The sequence below is a fragment of the Carya illinoinensis genome, chromosome 12 (assembly GCF_018687715.1).
Source record: "Carya illinoinensis cultivar Pawnee chromosome 12, C.illinoinensisPawnee_v1, whole genome shotgun sequence".
NCBI classification, from domain to species: domain Eukaryota; kingdom Viridiplantae; phylum Streptophyta; class Magnoliopsida; order Fagales; family Juglandaceae; genus Carya; species Carya illinoinensis.
In genome coordinates, this window is record NC_056763.1 from 27,959,038 (window position 1) to 27,979,694 (window position 20,657).

Here is a 20,657-nt window from a genome sequence, read left to right on the forward strand (position 1 = left end):
CATCGGGGTTGGCAATCTTAAGGCATTTTAGGGTGCTGCTCAGAGATTCACGTCACGTATGATGCCAGACTTGGAGGACAATTATTGTCCTCTGTGAAAACATCGAATGTCAAGTTTTGCAGGCACACTCTCCTGGCTGTGCAGATCAATGTTGCATGCTATGTATCTCGTGTGGATTAGATTTTGAGTTCATATCTGAATCGTTAAATGTAATTTAGAGTTGAAGGAGATTCTTATATCTCGTATGAACAAGATTTTTGACGTTAAAAGAGAGCATGCGCAAAACTCATGAGTAGGCATGAAAAGAAATGAAGACCTCGGGAGAAAACAAGCATGTATGAAAGAAGAGAAAGTTGGGGTGGGTGTGTGTGTGGGGGGAAGCGTGCGTGGGGAGTCGAAGGCCGAGCCGCATGTGCGCGCAGAAGCGAGAGAGAGAGAGCAGACTATTTATTCTTCTTGTTCCATCTGTTGCTGACACTTTTCAGTGCCTTAGCTTCACCGCCTCCTTTGGCGCCTTCCTTCCCGCCGGACAACCTCTCCTCCTATTCTTCTGCGCATCATTCAATTTCAGTATATCACTTGAATGAAAAAATTAATATTCCGTTCACTTTTCTGCATGCAGTAATGATCTGGAACTTAGTTCTTTCGTAGCTGTCCTTTCCTTTCTTCTCTGTATACTACGTATCCTTATAATTCTCTTGTCCCTTCCATCTACCCGGTCAGATTTTAATCTCTTGATTCAAATTATTGATCGATTGTTGATCAATACTTATCTTATCGTTGTTGCTTGTTTCATCTCCCACCAAATTTTAACCTTTTAGACACAAAAATTAATCAGACGACATATATTCTAGCGATCTCCTCGCCTAACAAAAAATAGGATGCGATTTTCTTTATTTCGCTTACAACTTCCTCATCATCATGTTAGAAACATGATAAACAAAATACGTGCCTATGTTTTACATCATTAATTTAATTGCCCAAAATCTGTATAAATTCATGTTTTAGAATAAAGAAACAATATTTGCAGTTATAAAGTGTTGAACCCAAGATTTCAAGATTTGTGTGATTATATATCTACATATAGATTTTGATGATAACAAATAAATTCAAAAAATAAAGGAATCTCAAGCTCAAATTATCTACACAATGGAGTTAAGCACATCAATAAACTAAACATGAGTAAGAAGGGAACAAGTTTACATTAAAATCATAGAGTGATGTTGTAAATCTCTTAAAAATTCAAAATTAGTATTAAGGTTCAAAATTAATATTTTATCATAAAGCATTAAAATATATTTTTCACATGTGCATGAATATTTTGAAAATTTTGAAAGATGATTGATTGTCATCTTTCACATGTGCATTACATGATTAAATGTTTGAATTTTGAAAATATTAAAAATGATTGATTCTCATCTTTCGCATGTGCATATTTTATTTGAATATTTTTAAAAGTGATTGATACTTTTTTTGACTTATGCAAAAGGTAGATATTTTTGTTTGAAAATTTTGAAAAGTAAAGTGTGCTCCTTTTGACATATGCAAATAGTAAAAAGATTAGATTTGAAATTTTTGAAAAGTTCTGCTTTTGGCATATGCAAAAAAGTAAAAAGATTAGATTTGAAATTTTTGAAAAGTAAAGTGTGCTCCTTTTGTCATATGTAAAAAGTAAAAAGATTAGGTTTGAATTTTTTGAAAAGTGAATGATGTTGTCTTTGACATGTAAATCTTTTTAAATTTAAATATGAAATCTCATATGCCTATAAATAGATCATTTGAGAGCTTCATATTCACAACACCAAGAGCATATACCATTCATTCAAAACTTTCATTCTTCATTCTCTAAGCATTGAGCCTTAATTATTGTTTATTTTGAGAGATATAGTTTGCACTATATTATTCTTATTTCACTTATTGATGAGTGTTTTCTGATAACCTACCTACTATCAGCTTTTGTATCAGTAAAATAGTGTGTATAACCCTTGTGCATGCAGAAAGTGTTCTACACAGGGAATAGTTGAATCACCACATGTAAGGTGATTGCAAGTGTAGAGGGTGTTCTACACGGATCTTTTGTAGCGGTGTTGTTCAAATATATAATAGGTTTCTATCTCCACCTTAAGGAGGTTGAATAGTGAATTTGAGGATTTTCAGGGGTAGCTTAATGCCAGGACATAGGCAGTGGGGCCGGATCTCGTCAACATACTGAGTTTGCTTCTCTCTTACCCTTACTCTTTATATTTATTGTTGTTTCGTATTTTGTTTATATTTCATATTGTATATTTGATTTATAATTGTTATTTTTTTAATACAATTCAATTTATCCCCCTCTTATATTAGTCATCTGGGTAACATAAAGTATACAAATTAGAAACTTTTGAAAAAATGAGTAAATTTAGGATTTACATAAAAAAAATTTTAATGATGGACTAACTTCTTTTTCAAATGAAATATGCAAGACTTGCAGATCCTAAAATTGTATGTAAGATTACTCTATAAAAATTTAATAGAATTCATATACTCAAGACCATGTTGTCTAAAGAAAATTTAATTATATTGATATTCAAACTCAGAACCAAATACATAAGAAACTAAGTGAGACTAATTTAAGAACTATTGAGCTACCTCTTGAAATCTAATACATATCTTCAAACCAAGTAATCCAAAACTACTCACTGTTTATTTGGTAGATAAATGGCCAGAAGATGGTACAGAGGTTCGCCCAATTATATGTTGTAATGGCTTAAAACCAAGTACGTTTTGGGTTAAAAACTTTTTTCTTCGTTGTAGATTAGGAATGAAAATATATTACACGATCCAAGAATATAAAATGAACATATTACAAAATTATTGAATTTGAGTTTAATATAAATGGGTACAAGTTAAAACGACTTAAGCTGTTAAGATACAATTAATAAATATGTCAACACGCTTAACTTAAAATCAACTCAAATAAACTCGTTTGAATCTTATTTCAAATTACAATTTTATAATTAGTTGTTAAATTTTAATATTACCATCCACAAACACGAATTACCATCTGTGTATATTTGATAATGCGGAGGTTGGTTTCCTTGCAAACTTCGTTTTGTGCAAAAATTTCGAGATTGCCGAACGTTTTATTTAAGAAAAATGACAATATGGTTATCAAATATGTCTATTTATATATATATATATTAATTTTTTAAATAATGAAGGATGATTAAGAAATATTTAAAGAAAAATAAAAATAAAAATTATTTATACTAATATTCATATTTAGTAGACACGTAGCATTCTTCTATATTTAAAGAAAGAAGTGATATATTGCGAAGTCTGGCTTTTACAACAGATGTCATTTTATTGAAGAATGGGAGCGAGTCTAACGGACCTTATTAGAACACGTATTGCCAGATATTTTATTTAACTTTGTGTATATATATTTTATCGATTTCATCATTAAATTAAAATGATAATAAAATATAACTCAGTTACTCTTTATCCAAATAACATCAAGTCTTCAGATAAATTATAACTGAGATCTAATTGTATGACTATAAATAAATTTTATAAATGGATATAGTTTGACATAATATGTAAAGTTAATTTAATTTTAAAATAGATTTAACAGATTACGTAAATGCACGTTAATTTATAAAATTATTTTGTAAATATAGTAATTCTAAATAAAAAAAACATTGCTATGTTTTTTTATAAAATTAAAAATTAGATCACTCAAATTCTTAGAAAATAGATAACGAAAAATCATTGGAAAGGAGAGAGATGAGAAATGTGTGAATAATGGGCAAGCCGGCATTGACCTAATCAAAATGCTAATAAATGGATTAAATGGCATTGATAACAACGCCTCAGTCGCTGATTGTTATATTTACTGTGTGAGCAGCCTTCCTGCTCCTGCTGCTACCCACAGCCACACTCTGCCATGGTCTTCCCTTCATAACTCACCCAACTCTCCAATCACATTGTTCATCATACTTAGATACCCAAACACCTCCCGATAATTAAACCCCTTCTCTCTCTCTCTCTCTCTCTCTCTCTCTCTCTCTCCCCCCTATATACAATTTTTTTGCTTCTCTTTCACACTCGCTATTAGTTGCACTACCGAGCTCTGCACCTACATTTTCGACTCATCCTGATTTCTTTTGCTTTCTGCGATGGATAACTGGATGTGATAAAAAGGGATAAATTTTTATCTTTTATGTGAGAAATCGAAAAATGAGAGTGAAAGAATTGCACCCACTTTGCTGTATCTCGCTCGAGAGTCCCAGCGGTAGCCTCGGCGATCAATCCGCGGAGGTCGCAGCCTCCTCCCTGTCCAGGGCTAGGAGCTTGCCGGCCAGTCTGGCTTCTGTTCCCGGCCGATCTGATGGCAATGCGGGACGATCCGAGGCCACGGTCGCCGGAGTACTGCACAAGTGGACCAATTATGGCAAAGGATGGAGATCCAGGTGGTTCCTGCTGAGGAACGGCGTCGTTTCCTACGCCAAAATTCGGTACCCTGAGAATCTCAACCTCCTTACGCCGACGACCGATGACGTCAGACTGATTGGAGAAATCTCCACTAATCGGCTTTCGAGGATGGACAGTGGGAGACGGAGGCACGGGAAAACTGTTGGCATTGTCCATCTCAAGGTATAATCAGATTCTAAGAAGAATTTGCGAGCCATGCAAGATGCATCGCTACGTTTTGGTTATTTTGGCGTTACTGCACAAAAGCATAAGTTCCATCATAGGGAAGATAAAGATCCCCAAGAGTCTCTACCAATCTTACCAAAAGATCATATAGATTTCGATCAACCTTGTCACTTTTTATCTCTTGAGATCTTATTCCCCTCTGGTCCTGAATTCTGCCAAGGAAGAAAATAAAAAAATAATATAATGAAAGAGCAAAGAAAGGCTCTGGCATCCGAGCGAAGGAAAGTATGAACCAGAGGTCTCTGGCACTTTCCCTCTTCGCGGGGTTTGGTGATTTCGATTTCAATTTCAATTTCAATTTTCAACTGTTTTTCACAGTTTTAACTGGTTGTCAATGTATAGTGGGTCACATCAGCAGGTGGTGAGAGTGTGTGTGGATAGGCTGCGTTGGAGGCCTACGTATTATCCTGTGGTCACATCAGCTGTCGAACAAGAACTGTGTTGGGTGGACTTGATCTGTCTCTATCTCTCAGAAGTTCCTTACTTTGAATTGGTCTTCCCCATTTTTCTTTCTTCAATGGCTTAATTTCTTTCTTCTGAGATTCTTCTGTATTCCTTCACATCGTGGTCTCATCGTTGTTTAATTCCAGTCGCCTTTTCCTTGTTGTAAAGCTTCCGACACTGTTTCTTTACTCAATGTGTCGAGGAAGCCGAAGCTGCGTTTGTTCTTAAAGTACGATATTACCCGCAGATGGAAAGACGTGAAAGCTTTTTATTAAATTAGAGAAAGTAAAAGTTGAACCTTGCTGTGATCATACGGTAGAGATCATAAGTTTTCTTTCTGTGAAAATGAAGCTGAAGTGGGGTTTTTGTTTTGTGGGTTTGCATTGACCATATTATGAGGTTAATTGCGTGGGTCTGAATTGTAAATATATAATTAACAGAATTTAAAAATGTAGGGAACTTTGAGAACATCCCTTCGCTCGCGTTTCAGTAACTCATTTTTTAATATCGAATGGAAGTATAAGCTTAGCACTGTAGTAGTCCGAGCAGATTACTCCTCATCGCGTTCTTTCTAGCTTCTTTAGCCTCTGAAAATTCTGAAGCTTTTAGGGTAGGGTTTTGGTTTGGGTTTACCTACTTGGATCTGTATGCCGGCCGGCGTGGGGAAAATACTGTTATTGTTGTTAGGAGCTTGGTGTTATATTCGAGTCAGAACTTTGGGCTCTACTAATTCAATTTCATTTGTTTCCGGAATTTATATCACTTTATAAGATACTTGCAAAAAAAAAAACGTCATTTATAAGATAATTTATAGAGATTCTTTTGAAATTTTTATTTTCATTTAGCAGATCTCATCATTTCGGGAGAGCAAGTCGGACGACCGGAGGTTTTACATATTTACTGCCACAAAGACCCTTCATCTGAAAACTGATTCAAAGACGGATCGGGTGGCTTGGATACAAGCTTTGGTCTCGACCCGGAGCCTATTTCCACTTCGACCGCTCACTGACAATCTCTCCCTTATACCAAAGGATTTGTCTATATCAACAGAAAGGCTCAGAAAACGCCTGCTTGAACAGGGAATAAACGACAACCTGGTAAAGGATTGCGAACAGATCGTGCTTTCAGAATTCTCTGAAATTCAAGGACAGCTTGAACTTCTTTGCGAAGAACGATCCAATTTGCTTGACACTTTGAGGCAGTTAGAGGTAAACTGGTGATGAGTAAACCATTTTAACCAACTTATTGTCTCGACTTGTCGTCGTCCTCGTCCCTTTGTTCCCCGTTGAAATCTTCGCTCTTAACCTTTTCAGTTTTCATTATCTACTTATTCCGCATACTTATCTCATCTTTATTCTGGTCGTGCTCATTTTATGGGCATTTTTTATTTTTTATTTTGTTGGGGGGTGGGGGGCCGGGGGCAATGTAGGCGTAGGAAGTCCTTGATCCCCGCTGGTGTCTTTTTGGCCCGTATTATCTGTGTATTTTGTCATTATGAAAAATCCATTACATTTTCTTTAAAAATATCTAGTCTTTCATTACTCTATAAAGGAAAATTTTAAGTGTAGAATTAGCTTTTTTATCTACTCTATTTAACTTTTTTTGATAAGTAAAAGTTATTTACTCTATTTAATTTGCATGTGCAGGCAGCTAATATCGAACCTGAAGCCTCTGGAATTCATGATAATGATTACCAACTAACAAAACACGAGTTTTCTGGTCTTGAGCGTGGAAAATACAGTGGTATATATGATTTGTGTTGCTTTTAATGGCTTTAATTATATTCTTCTTACGTATTAGTGAAATTTTAGTTTGGTTGTTTGTGGCAATAAGACTATAGTTCATTCTACTTATAAAATAAAAAATAACACACTAGTTCATTCTTGAGTGAGCAGATTAAGTTCAACCTATATTCGGATGATTATGATCAGGAACTTTGGAAATGGAACATTATGGCATAGTCACTGCACATATCTTTGCTTGAAGTGCATTATCATTTGACAGCGCATTTCGCTTGAATTATGTACTTCCTTCACTTGCTAAGCTTTTAAAGCGAAGTCTGCATTTTGCAAATTTGTAAGGGCATATAATTGTTATCTCCCTTTTTTTTTCAAGTACATAGATGTCCTTGTTGAATTTCACCTTATGTTCAATCCTTGTTGAAATGACATTTATCTGTTTCTAGTTAAGATCATGCTGATATAATGTTAGAATCAAAATGGTTGTAGTTTGAAAAATATTTTTTACATTTGATTACTTGTTCATGGACTCTCTCTCTCTCTCTCTCTCTCTCTCTCTCTCTCTAAGAACAAAGATTTCCGACTTGCTTTAGTTCTTAACTTTGCCCTTGATTGATTTAATAAAAAATGGTTCGAAGTTTTTTTCAAGTTTAATTCAATGCCATTTCTGATGGATTCCTCAATGAAGTCATCAGTGGATGATGCATGGATAATGTTGCCAATTTTCCACAGCTTGCGAGCATTAACATCTAGGTTTATATTATTGCTTCTTAGCACGGCTACATGTATCTTGACATCTATGGTTTTTTAGAATGCAGCACGACTGAATCTTCTGATGATATTGAGAAACAAGAACTTGAGGAAGTGTCAGATGGAGATGAAATGTCCTTTCATGACACAAAAGAGTACTTTATTGAAACCGCCGATAGTTGTGGGCCTATGAAAGTAGTTTTGAATCACCTTGACAATTATAGAGAGACTGAAGATTTAATTAATGTGGAGCAAATGCATACTAAGAAAGAAAGTCCGAAGTCCGGACATCTGAACTTTGAAAGGCGAACAAAGCTTCCCGATCCAGTTGAGAAGGAGAAAGGGGTTAGCCTCTGGTCTATGATCAAGGACAATGTCGGAAAAGACCTCACACGTGTTTGTCTCCCTGTTTACTTTAATGAGCCAATTTCATCTCTTCAAAAGTGTTGTGAGGACATGGAGTACTCTTTTCTTTTGGATCAAGCCTATGAGTTCGGAAGAGAGGTCAGATTGATGTACATTGCTTTTTTTTGCAGTAATTGATATTACCTATCAGTTTATTGCTGTACATGTTACTTGCAATTTGAAATAATGTGTTTGTGCGTAAGTAGTTTTACAGTTAGCACGTGTGGGCATTCCAAGCTTGGTCTTACCATGATTTTGATTTTTCCATGCTTTTAACTGTGTGAAGCGTTCCTGATCAATTGTGTCAGTTACATCTATGTCTTCGCCCTGTAGTCCTTGGAGGTGTGCAACTTGGATTGGTATGATTTGGTTTTACAAAACACAGCTAGAAAATGAATGGAACTGGTGACTGAACAGATTACTAGCATGTTAGGGAAAGAAAGGGGCTGATAGTGGAACAGATATAAGAGAACACTTTAATATTTGAAGTGGCAGAAAGTTCTTTTTTGATTGAATGCCTGGTGGATCTCTATTTTCATATTGCGGCCTATGTAATATTATAGGACATATCATAATAAAGATATTATACATAAAAAGTTCAGTGTGGTTGGAGTTGGATAACTTGAACCCCACCCTCAAGAACTGCTTTGAATCTTTTGGCTCCAAATCACAAAACGATTCATTCCAGGACCAACCAAACCAACCTGAATTAATCAGTTTGATTTGGGTATCCCAGAATTGAGTTGCACCCCTGATTCCTATAATGGGAGACGTTTTCATGTACCAGAAATTTTTTAAACTTTGCACCTTTTTAGCCTCTTTTACATGTTTAGTGCAATTAAATGCTTCATGCCAATTAAAGGTTATAACTGTTCTGAACTTTGTTGAATCTGACTATTTGCGTCATGGGCCCCACATTTTGTAATCAGGGGAACAGTCTCCAGAGGATTCTTAATGTTGCAGCTTTTGCAGTTTCTGGTTATGCTTCCTCTGAAGGTCGACACTGTAAACCATTCAATCCTTTGTTAGGGGAAACTTATGAAGCTGTCTATCCTGAGAAAGGAATTCGCTTCTTCTCTGAGAAGGTACAGTAAGTATCAAACTATTTGCTTCCTATCTGAGAAAGGAATTAACGAAGTTTATTTTAGTTAAAGCATAAAACAGTAGTTAATTGAGTTGAGGTCAAGATATGATGATAGTTTCAGTCAATCTGGCTTAAAGAGAAATTCTCTAATTTTGATAAGATATTTTTGTTGGAAGTTCCGCCACAATAAAAGAGAAAATTTGTCTGATGCAGCATTTTCCAGAAGCTGTGAAGAATGACTGGTTATAAATTGCGAGAAAACATTATTTGGGATTGAGTCCTCTGGACAATAAAAAGGGCAGGTGGAACTACCTTTATCTAAAGGGGCAATCAAATGACTAAATGCAACAGATCACTATTCTTACGCATTAAAAAAGGGCTTCTATTTAAACTCACTAGAGGAAAAAGACTTCTTTTCAGTCTAATGACTGTGCATTTTATGACAAGGAAAACTCTATGAAATTTTCTCTCGGAAGTGTGAATATCATGTTTGGGGTTCTCAGGAATAGTGAAAGAAATAAATTATTTAAATGTGAATATCTTCTTTGAGGACTTTAGAAATAGAGTGGGATGCACAATTTCTCTCCTTATGAAATATGGCAAGGAAAATTTTATGAATATTTTCTCTAGGAAGATTGAAGTTTATGTTTGTGGTACTTGGGAATAGTGAAAGAAATAAATTAATTAAATTGTGAATGTCTTCCTTGGGAACTCAAGAATATGAATGGGGGGAGGCACAATTACAGACCTTTGCATATTTCTGTTGTATGGCCATGTATGTGGTTAATCAAGCCCTAAGTGTACACTTTGATTATATGTTACCAGAGGTATGTAATCGCATAATTGACTGTAATTTTCAACCTAAAATAATTGGATAGTATGTTGCTTGAAACAGGTCAGTCACCACCCAACACTAATTGCCTGCCACTGTGAAGGAAGAGGGTGGAAATTCTGGGGTGACAGCAACCTCCACACAAAATTTTGGGGGCAGTCAATTCAGCTTGACCCTATTGGAGTTCTTACCTTAGAGTTTGATGATGGTGAAATTTTCCAGTGGAGCAAGGTGTGTACTGCTGCTTGTTTGTGTTTGTGCGAAATTACTGCTCAATTTCTTGATCTTAGTTGAAATGGGAAATGGTGCTGCCTTGTCAATATTGATATGGCATCATTCTTTTGGATATTTGGTCAGCTTTATTATTGATTCAAAGTTCAAACCATTCAAATATCTCTCCAGAAAACAATGGTTGAAGTTTTGCATGCTGAATAAATTATTAAATTAAAAGCATCGAGTTTATGGTTTCAACAATTGTCCTCTCATAGTTGTTCCCCTTGACCTATTGAACGTTACAATTAGAAAAAGCTGACTTAAAATATGTTAAAATAGATGATGCCTGTCGATCTTGGTTGGAGTTTCATTCTGTCAGTTTATTCACCTTCCTTTTCCATTTGTATTTTAGAGATATTCTAAAACATGATCATTCTATTCATAGGTCACTACCACCATATATAATCTTATCCTTGGTAAGGTGTATTGTGGCCACCATGGGACAATGCACATATGTGGTAATCGCCGATATTCGTGCAAACTCAAGTTTAAAGAGCAGTCTATTCTTGATCGAAATCCTTGCCAGGTTTGTAATAAATTCTATTTGTTGAGGATAGCATTTCTGTGGTTGCATCATGAATATTACTTATCTTCTCGAATTATCTGGAAAAATGTTAGAAACCGTTAAGAGTTCACTGCTTGGCCACCCTACTGCATATAGGTCTACATGCTTTGCCACTTGTCAGGATACTAGATTCGTTAAATTGCATCTTACATCTACGCAGGTACATGGATTTGTTGAAGATGCTATTGGAAAAAAGGTTGCCATGCTATTTGGAAAGTGGAATGACAGCATGTATTATGTGAATAGCGATGGGAGTGGCAAGTCAAAGGATTTCACTCCCTCTTCTGATGCATCCTTGCTATGGAAAAGGAGCAAGCCCCCTCCTAATCTTACTCGATACAACTTAACTTCATTTGCAATTACATTGAACGAGCTGACACCTGGACTGCAGGTAAACATGATGAATAAATTCACCATTTTCATATGCATTTTCACTTTCCTCTTATGCATATCTAATTGTTTTTTATAGTTGTCTGATCCTGGGTATTTGATCACGGATTAAGGGGAAGCTCCCTCCCACGGATTCGAGGCTTAGACCAGATCAGCGGCATTTGGAAAATGGAGAATATGAGAAGGCAAATTTGGACAAGCTGCGTTTAGAGAGGAGACAAAGAATTGTATGCTTGGGTTCTTTCTTCTCAAATCCTGCACAACTATCTTAACTTCATTTTCTAGTTTTTGTTCTAGTCTTCTTTGATTTTTATATTCTGAAGATAAAAAATGTTCAACCACGTTCCAGTTTCTTCTTGTTTTGCTCATGTTGTTTTCCGGGACAACCTATCGAAAAGAAAAAAGTTGTTTTCCTGGACAGCTAAATAGAAAATTCACAAAACATAATAGCAAGCATATCTAGCTTTAGGCAATACCTGATTTATATTTATGTGAGACATTTTGTCAAAGCATTATTATTTTTCTTCCATTGCTGATCCATCATTCTCCTCATTGTTCAGTCAAGGAAATTACAAGAAAATGGGTGGAAGCCCAGATGGTTCCAGAGAGAAGGTGAAAATGGCTCCTTCTGCTATGTCGGCGGATATTGGGAAGCTCGTGAACAGGGAAAATGGAATGGATGCCCAGACATATTTGGTGAATTTAATGAACACCTTGTTGATCTCGTACAAGTGTGAAGGGCCTTGATAATAGTTGAGGTGTGTGCATTCTCTCAGGCAAGCGATTATCTTTTAGTTTCTTTACTTTTATATCTTTTGCTCTGATATAGCTAACAAACACGTATGTGATAAAAGCCATTGAGTCTGATGAAAGCAGCATAATTGTAATCCGAGCTGTCTCATTGTTTATGCTGAAAGGGAAATCCAGAGGCTGAATACCGTTACAATGGTTGTTTCTCTTCAATGAAAGTTCTAAGAATCTGTCCTCAAGTGCCAGTTGAAACGAAAAAAATAAAAAATAAAATCACCTTGCCCACATCATATTTATTCACCACTAAATGAAAATTGCATTTTATGATAAACTTTGGTTGCTAGAACTGCGTGGCTAATGGTGGGTATTGTGTTATTGATGATGCAGGATGAACAGAAATCCGTTACCACTGCGAAATGTCGTATTAATTGAGCAAGAAATAGCCTCGTTTTGCTCAGATAGAGCTTAGTATGAAGTTGGTGAAGGCGATCCTCAGAGGCATTAAAAAGTACTAAGCTTTCAAGTCTGCTTAATGGTTAGACCGGAGGGTCTCTAATACTTATTTTTTTAACATTTTCATTATCTGCAGTGGGGTAGTTTGTGCAATGTAATCACACACACACATTCTCTCTCTCGCTCTCGATATACTTTACTTGTCAAACCGTACTAGCCACTGGCTAAGCTTTTATTTCATATTCATGATTTGTATCCCATCTTTCATAATAATAAAAGAAACAAGTTTGTATACTTGTATTCTTCCAATCATTTTGGAAGTGTTGGGTATTTAGACCAAAGCTTTCTCCCCCTCCACCGTCAGTGTCCCAACAATCTACCAATAAATCCGGAAATTATGGAAGCTGATTCAGGTCTCTGGACCTTGGGTTCTTCCCTCAATATATGCAAACAATTCTGACTTTATCCTTCATTCCTCATTATTTCATGGGCTCAATTCTCAACCTTATTAATCGTAAGTAACGGAGGAAAGCACCATTAGGCCCAAAAGACCGAGGAAACCATGGGTGCCTAAAGTTTGGGCTCAATAGAAAGACAAGGAGGCCCTAGCTGACTAGAACGAGTAATTCCTCCACATCTTATCATCTTGCAGCATGCAATTCTATTTTTGTGCATTTATAACGTGCCTAATTCTCTTTAATTTTGGAATTCTTTGGTATTTATTTATCCAAGTGGCCTGACCTGGCTGAGAAAACCTTGGTAGTTGACTAGTTACCGCGGGCAAGTACTTGTTTGTTAATTCGTCATTATTTGAGCCCTTGTTTACGAAATATGTGTTTTCTCCAAAACTATCTTTGCTTGCATTAATTATTTAATGACGAATGCCTGGCGTGATTTTTATTTCTTTATTGATTTACTTTGCATGACTGATTTTAATTGGTCTCCTCGCTATTTTTAAGTCAGTATATACTATATAGAGCACATAATTATTAAGTACTATGCTTAACATACCGACTTGATTATAAAGTTTTTCCTCCTTCAATTATTGGGGTTGTTGCATTATTGTGAGAGAGAGAGAGAGAGAGAGAGAGAGACAGGATGACTTTGTTTTCGGCTTTTGGTTATGGATGGCATGGCCCTCTTTTCAGGTTGCTTGCCGGTATCGGGACAAGAACCTCAAAAAAACTAAAAAAAAGCGTTCCATGTTCTCGATGTTATAAATTAGTAGTGGCAGTAAGATGAGATGATCATGAGACAATTAGTAGTGGCGTGCTGTCGTATTTTTTATTGTATCCACAGTACTTCTGCATGCACGTGTCGATATATATATATATATATATATGATATTATTGGGCTTTTCCTTTTCGCTCTCCTGTCCCCATATTTGTTTATAAATAAATGCCTTCGCGTAATTTCCTCGCTAGTCAAACTGTGGCATACAATATTGTTTTCTTATTTGATTTTTTCGAACAAGAATTTGAGAATCTTTTTCTCGTATATATTAAACATGACTAATATTATATACAGTCATATCGTAAAATTATAAATACCGCACAATCGCTTTAAAAAAAGGTAAAATTCACGATTAAAAAGTTATTTTTTTTATGTGAGTCCTATATTAATTCATTTTTTTCAAAACGACTGCACGCCGCTTGCACAACTACAACTTCAAATATCATCTCTCTATTAAACATATATTTGTACCATATATAATATTATTTTTATATATTTGTAATACTATATGGTATTTTTCCTGATAGGGTAACGATATACTTCCTACCCACTACTACTCTTTCACTATCCAAGTGCCCACAAGGCTTTATTTATTTATTTATTTTTCTCCTCCTCTACCTTCTGCTCGACCTCTGCCTTCTGCATTTCCTCTGGCCCGAGATCCAAAAACTATCAGAAGCTTTTGGGAGAAGTCTCCCGCCGTTCGCTCGCCCAAAATTCATGTCTCCCTCTCAGAAGCTCAGCTCGACCAAACGGTTTCCTCAGACAGAAGCCCTCCCTGGCCGGCCTCAGACCAAAAGCCACCCAAATTGTAATACATGAAGGGAGGGATTATATCTTGCCGAGATTCTTGCTACGTACTTTCCATTCTTGATCTTTTTGTACACATATATATTAATTACAGGCACGTTGACGGTAGATCGAATGGACTGGCCGCGCTTTACAATGAAAATAAAAATATTAGAGCTAGTACAACAACTTTTACTACACAAGTTTTACTACTGTACATATCTTATAAACTCAAGTGCATGGCAATCTAGCTACGTACGGACCAGTGGTACCACGCATTGAATAAATTAAGAAACTAAAAAAATCCCCAAAACAAAGGTGTGGCTATCCCGGCCCCCAGTATGGGTAGGGTGGCATAGACGCACTACTCGAGACCACCTCTAAATTAATGTGTCTGCCGGTCTTAGCATTCTAGACATGCATGTGAATTATGATCCATGTCAATTTAGTGGCTGATTATAGATACGTATGTAGTAAAAGTCGTACGTGAAATTACCTACGTACCGTGCAAGATAAAATGAAAAGATCAGAGAGATCAAACCGTTATGCATGGCACGTAGGCTCGGCCACTTCCTCCAACTCTATACCCTCGTCCGCAAGCCTCTTGTCCTTGTACACATACCACTTAGAACAAACCAAATATAGGACCAAATTCAAAGCACTCAAGATTGCCAAAAGCCAGTAAAAATCGTAAAGCTTCCCTTGGTTGAGATTATTCGCTAGCCACGGCCTCCTTTTCCCTGTCACCTTGTGCACGATACTAACCAGTACAGAGCTAACGAAAAACCCTAGCGAAAGTGTGCTCAAAAAGAGTCCTGTGCTCATTGTCTTCATCCCTTTTGGACACTCCCTCAGGAAGAAATCTAGCTGCCCTATATACGTAAAGGCCTCCCCAGATCCCACAAAGAAAAACTGTGGAACCAGCCAAAACACACTTAATGGGATCTCTGCGGTTGGATTTTCCGTCAAACCATATGATCTTGCGGCTCGCAAACGCTTTAGTTCAGTGAGTGCTGCTGCCACCATTGCAAAAATTGAGAAAACGAGACCAACCCCTATGCGTTGCAATGGGGTTAAACCTTGTGGGTTTTTAAGCACTTTCCCTGCAATGGGAGCAATGATTCGGTCGTAAATTGGGACAGTCAAGAGAATGCTACCGACGAAGAAGACTGTTAGGGAAGCTGCGGGGATTTGAAACGAGCCGATATGGCGATCCATGGTGGTTGCTTGAGAGACTGAGAATGTGGACATTTGAGCATAGATCGTCCAAAACATGATAGTGGTGGCCCATATGGGTAACATTCTGACGATCAATTTCACTTCTTCAACATCTGTTAGGGTTGAAAGATACCATCTGTTTACTGCAGTACTGGTATTCCCACTACTAGACATTTCCTGGTCCTTGATTGCTGCCTTGTCCAGGAAGCTGCATGTATAGGAGAAATTAGAACAGTAAATTTAACCACAGAAACAAGTTGTATGCATGAGCAGTGAACGGTTTCTTTGGTGCATGCCTACACAATTAAAACGGATTGGAGTTTGTCTTATAATTTATAAATATAATTTTATTAAATCATTTTATAAACAAAAGCAATTTTCTATAAAAATAACAACATGAGTACGTAGATAAATATCGGCCAACATCGATCTATGAAATTAATCGACCGTATGATGTCATGAATATTACTAATTTATTTATTTTTGTATTGATCTTCGTGCAATACACAGCTCGTAGCGACAGTTTGATCTAAATAAAGTTTTTGGCTAGAAGGGAAGGAAACAGAGCTAATATACGTGTCCGTGACTGCTCTATGCGTGGGAGGTGGGAAGCACTGAGAGTAAAAGAGGCGTTGAGAATTGATTCGAGCAGATTAGAGCCTTTCATCCGTCTTTGATTCCTTTGTAAATGGCAGCATCGATTGAGATAAATTAATGTCGTCACAGCATATAATGCTATTATATATGTTTATAGATATAATTAAAAATTGAACGGATGGTAAGTTTTAGATGTCATATCTGACACTGAGCGGGACATCATGTGACAACATGCATATGAACAAGAAACGTATTGATATGAATTTGAGTCTGAATACGATACGACATAAAAGCTAGCTTTTTTTAGTTTCGAGGTGGAAAAAAAGAGAAGGATATGGAGAGGAGATGATAGCACAGCGGAGCGGACAAATTGCTAGTCCCAACTCCTAGCATCAAGCTAGCGTGGCAGTCTACTCTTGTTTTCCCATCAGTTGGCATTCACACCCATTCACACCGCCCTGAAAGGACATCGCGCCTAACGCACTAAGTGTAGGTTTGGTAAAGGGGAATAAGACATAAAATTTTTATTTTATTTTATTATTATAATTTTTAAATTAATAATAATATTAAAAATTAAAATTTTAAATTTTTATCTCACTGTTCCAACGACCCCGCTGTCTTGGCGTTAGTAACTAACTGGTTGGTCACTGATCTAAGCATCTTGGAACGTAGAAAGACTTTTTAAAAAAGTTTTTATCTTTCTATAAAATTGATATGGTAAATTAAAATTTTTAATTGTTTATTTTTACAAAACTCTCATCTCATCTCATCTTATTTTAATTATTATAATTTTTTTAAATTTTTATATAAAATAAAATAAATAATTTAACTTTTTTAAATTTTAATATAATTTTTTCAAATTACAATATAAAAATAATATATTTTAATAATATTTTATTCAACTTATTTCATCTCAATTTATTTCATTTTGAAAATAAATGAGACCTATCATTCTGAAAACAAACTAGACCTAGATTAGTGGATGATTATATGTCAATTTTTTTTATTGGCAGACACATAATGTTTTTTTTATAAGTTCTTATATATATATTTTTTTTTAAAACTATCATTTTTCATTAAAAAAATAAAATAAAATCTGTACACAGTGTTGATGGAGTATAATTATATATATATGTTTATCTATATGCCAGCATCAATTCTCCCATTAATTTTTTAAGAATCCTAATTTCCAAACATCACTAAGAGTCCTAGATTAAAAAAAAAAAAATGTGATCCAATTTTCTAACAGATATGGCTATGGCAGTAATTTCTGCAACAGGGCCGCTAGATTGAAGAAATAGGAGAAAGATAAAGCAAAAGTTAGGGAGGAAAATGGAGAAAAAAAGTTTAGATACAGTTAATGAGTTAGTTGAGGTAGCTAGGTCGAGGTGGTTACTTACCGGAACTGCTTGGTATGGGGCAAACTCTGCTTCTTTTTCCTCCGTCCCTCGTCTTTTATGTCCTCGACGTTGAACAGCAACGACATATCCGAAGGTAGCTCCAAATGCCTCTTTCTCCACGCAGCGATAAAAACCGCAGCAATCTGCGTAAGCGGGCTACCGACGAGCTTCTTGAACCGGTACCGCCTCGTGCCCGACAAGAACACAACCAGGCCAAGCAGTATGGCACACGCACATATTCCATAACCCCATTCTCTCCCAAGGTTGTCTTGGATGTACACAAGAACGGTTACGGCCAGAAGTGAGCCTATGCTTATAAAGAAGAAGAACCAATTAAAGAATTTACTCATTTGGGCTCTTTCTTCTTTGTCAGAGTCATCGAACTGGTCTGAACCGAAGCCCGACACGCTCGATTTTACACCACCGGTGCCGAGGGCGGTGAGGTACAGCGCTAGATAAAGAACTTTTAGTTGCATGCCGCTTGCGGGGATGCAGGGCGGAACGGTGTCCGCGGCGCATTTGGGTGGACGGAGGCTGGGAATCACGGTCGAGATTGTCAAGATTGTGACACCCTACGACCAAAAAGAATCTAAAATTAATAAATAACTTCCAAATAGCAAGCCGAGATTCTTTATACATTACAACCAAGAAAGTTAACAAGAAAATATTACGTACAGTTGCTTGAACGGTGGCGAAGATGGCAATCGTGAGATACCTGCCAAAAGAGGATGCAAATCAAGCAAAAAAATAAAAAAAAATTAGCAAGTCTTGAGCCATTTTTTTGAGATGGAACAAGACGCAATAAACTGAATTTTATTGTGAACCTGCCAAGAAAGGTGTCGGCAATAAAGCCGCCGAGTAAACAGAGAATGAAAGAGGTGCCCAAGAAGTTGGTGACAGTGTTGGCGGAGGTAGCATTGCCCAAATGCATGGTTCCAGTCAAATAAGTCACCAGATTGACGGCAATACCCAGCGTCGTTAACCTTTCCATTGCCTCCCCACCTGAATGATTAAAAATCATAGAAGGAAGAGTCTTAGATTGAGAAAAGGTTTAACACAAAGTGATAGGAGAGAGTGAAGGGGAGTGAGACCTAAAATCATGGCGGCAGCGATCCAACCACCGGTTTTAGATCTCTCGACCGGACGGCCTTTGTAGTCCCAGGCATCTGGGAGGGTTTGCCCTTGTGTATGAGGCAGGGCAGGACTCATCCTTCGCGCTCTGGTTTGTGCGCGCCTGTAGCCTGTAGGAGCTCTAGTTTAATTAAGGCTTTTACTAATTGGTGGGGGCACCGAATTGGATGGGAAACTTGAATTCGTGGCTCAATTGGTGCAGACCTATTGCTCTATTTATACTCAAACTTTGCATCCATTAAAATAGATATATGTTGGGTGAAAGGACACCTGTTAAGACTTCAAAGGATATTGTAATGCGAATTAACAAGTTCTTGATTTCTTTTCAATTCAAGTTTTTAACCATAACAATTAGTTCGATTGTGGCGATTTCTACATGAATGAGGATCATTATAATTGAGAGGTGTGACGTCCCACTTAATGAAATGAGTTGGACTTTGACTTGTCCTAATCTAATGAAACTGTTTGCCACACTCTCTCTTTGTAGTTAACCAAATTATAAATTTACAAATTGATATAGTTTAACGTAATACGTAAGATTGTAAAATTATTTTTTTATAAAATAAATTTAACAGATTTTATGAAACCACGTCAATTTGATATAATCTCTTTAATATTCAATATATTTAATTAGCTTAAAAAAATAATACTCAAATGATTTACTTGTAGAAAGGTATTGAAGACGTGAAGAGAAAAGCCTTTCTTTTAAAAATATATCCTGATGTCTCAAAATCTACATAGGTACGTTCTTATAAACCAAGGTAAGGCTGTCATTTGGCAAATGCCATAGTATTACTAATCAATCATGGAGGGAGCGTTTCTTGATATCTCTAACGCGCAGACTAGTGCTCATGACGATAGTGAAAGAAGAGATCACATGTTTCCAATATTGATGTCCTCTCTTTTTGTAGCACATTTCACTGTCGATCTCTTTAAATTGAGCTTTAATCGGCTCAGAATTAAGAACCACGCGATGTTATTGAAACGTGAGCAGATGAAACTCATAAGGTGCCAAACAAACCGATCATGAACAGTAATACGAGACCGTGTCAAAGGATTGGCTCACCTGTGCCAGCTAGCAGCCTCATTTTTCCACCCACACTGCATGCAATAGCCTGGAGGGCCAGCTAGCTTTGCAATCAGATGACCCATATCATTATATTATTCCAGCATTCAAGGCGACATGGGGCTTAAATATGGTGGCTGGGGGCCATGCCATCATAGCTTATATATATATATAAACATATGTGGGTAACTGCTGTCCCGTATTATTGTACGGTTGACACAAGTGCTAGTACTGAGAATTAACAGAATCTGGAAAGGGTCATATATATAATCCCAGATTGAGATTCCTTGATTTCAAACAAAAGTGTATATATATATTCAGGAGTTATTTGGACCACAAGATTGGTCATTTGAAAAATGATTCTAATTGATTGGGTTGTTTGAATAATTAAACGTCTGTGACGTTTTTTATCTTGGAAATATATATATATATATATATATTTATATATTTATCAGAAAAGAAAAGAAAGTGGGAGATTCAATCGTGCATCAATTATTTAGTTGTGACTTTTACCTTTAATCAATTAGTTGGGATGTTTGCATGACATCTTTTTCTTTTCGTCTGTCTATTGTTTCTTTCACTTTTGGTGATAAATATGCATGTTTCTAATTTTCTCACCAGACTATTATTACTTGGACGGTAGTTGGACCTCCCTTTGCAGCATAAAAAGATTTGCTTGAGATTCGTTTGTACGGTCCGGCCCATAATAGCAGAAAGCAGGCCCTGTTTCTTCCCGCTTTGGGGGCACCTTGGGCTACTGAAAACGGTGGGAGCTCTTTCCTTTTCTCGCTTGCTTATTATTACTGTCCTGTTTTCTTTGATGGGTAATGAAACACCACT

At 36.5% G+C, this 20,657-nt stretch overlaps 2 protein-coding genes across 10 annotated transcripts; one reads left to right on the forward strand and one right to left on the reverse strand.

Moving 5' to 3' along the window:
- Positions 1-3,875: 3,875 nt before the first annotated feature.
- Positions 3,876-12,677, forward strand: LOC122289941 (oxysterol-binding protein-related protein 2A-like). Of its 7 annotated transcripts, none has more exons than XM_043097380.1 (11): positions 3,878-4,635; positions 5,988-6,350; positions 6,789-6,885; positions 7,693-8,135; positions 8,966-9,121; positions 10,016-10,183; positions 10,611-10,751; positions 10,951-11,181; positions 11,294-11,407; positions 11,741-11,956; positions 12,318-12,677. In XM_043097380.1, exons 1-10 carry the CDS (start codon positions 4,219-4,221, stop codon positions 11,915-11,917), a joined length of 2,307 nt encoding a protein of 768 aa, XP_042953314.1. In that variant the 5' UTR covers positions 3,878-4,218; the 3' UTR covers positions 11,918-11,956; positions 12,318-12,677. The 7 variants fall into 7 exon arrangements, 6 of the variants coding, with proteins under 6 accessions (XP_042953316.1, XP_042953314.1, XP_042953313.1 ...); XM_043097379.1 differs by having other exon boundaries at positions 11,741-11,938; XM_043097381.1 differs by having other exon boundaries at positions 3,879-4,635; positions 5,991-6,350; positions 11,741-11,938.
- A 1,358-nt stretch (positions 12,678-14,035) lies between these two features.
- LOC122289673 (protein NRT1/ PTR FAMILY 6.3-like) lies at positions 14,036-18,950 on the reverse strand. Of its 3 annotated transcripts, none has more exons than XM_043096872.1 (6): positions 18,712-18,950; positions 18,445-18,622; positions 18,296-18,335; positions 17,621-18,192; positions 14,947-15,831; positions 14,036-14,554 (listed from the first exon to the last, which is right to left on the reverse strand). In XM_043096872.1, the coding sequence occupies exons 1-5, from the start codon at positions 18,827-18,829 to the stop codon at positions 14,949-14,951; spliced, it is 1,791 nt and encodes a 596-aa protein (XP_042952806.1). In that variant the 5' UTR covers positions 18,830-18,950; the 3' UTR covers positions 14,036-14,554; positions 14,947-14,948. The 3 variants fall into 3 exon arrangements, with proteins under 3 accessions (XP_042952806.1, XP_042952804.1, XP_042952805.1); XM_043096870.1 differs by having other exon boundaries at positions 14,910-15,831; XM_043096871.1 differs by having other exon boundaries at positions 14,902-15,831.
- Between the last annotated feature and the right edge of the window lie 1,707 nt (positions 18,951-20,657).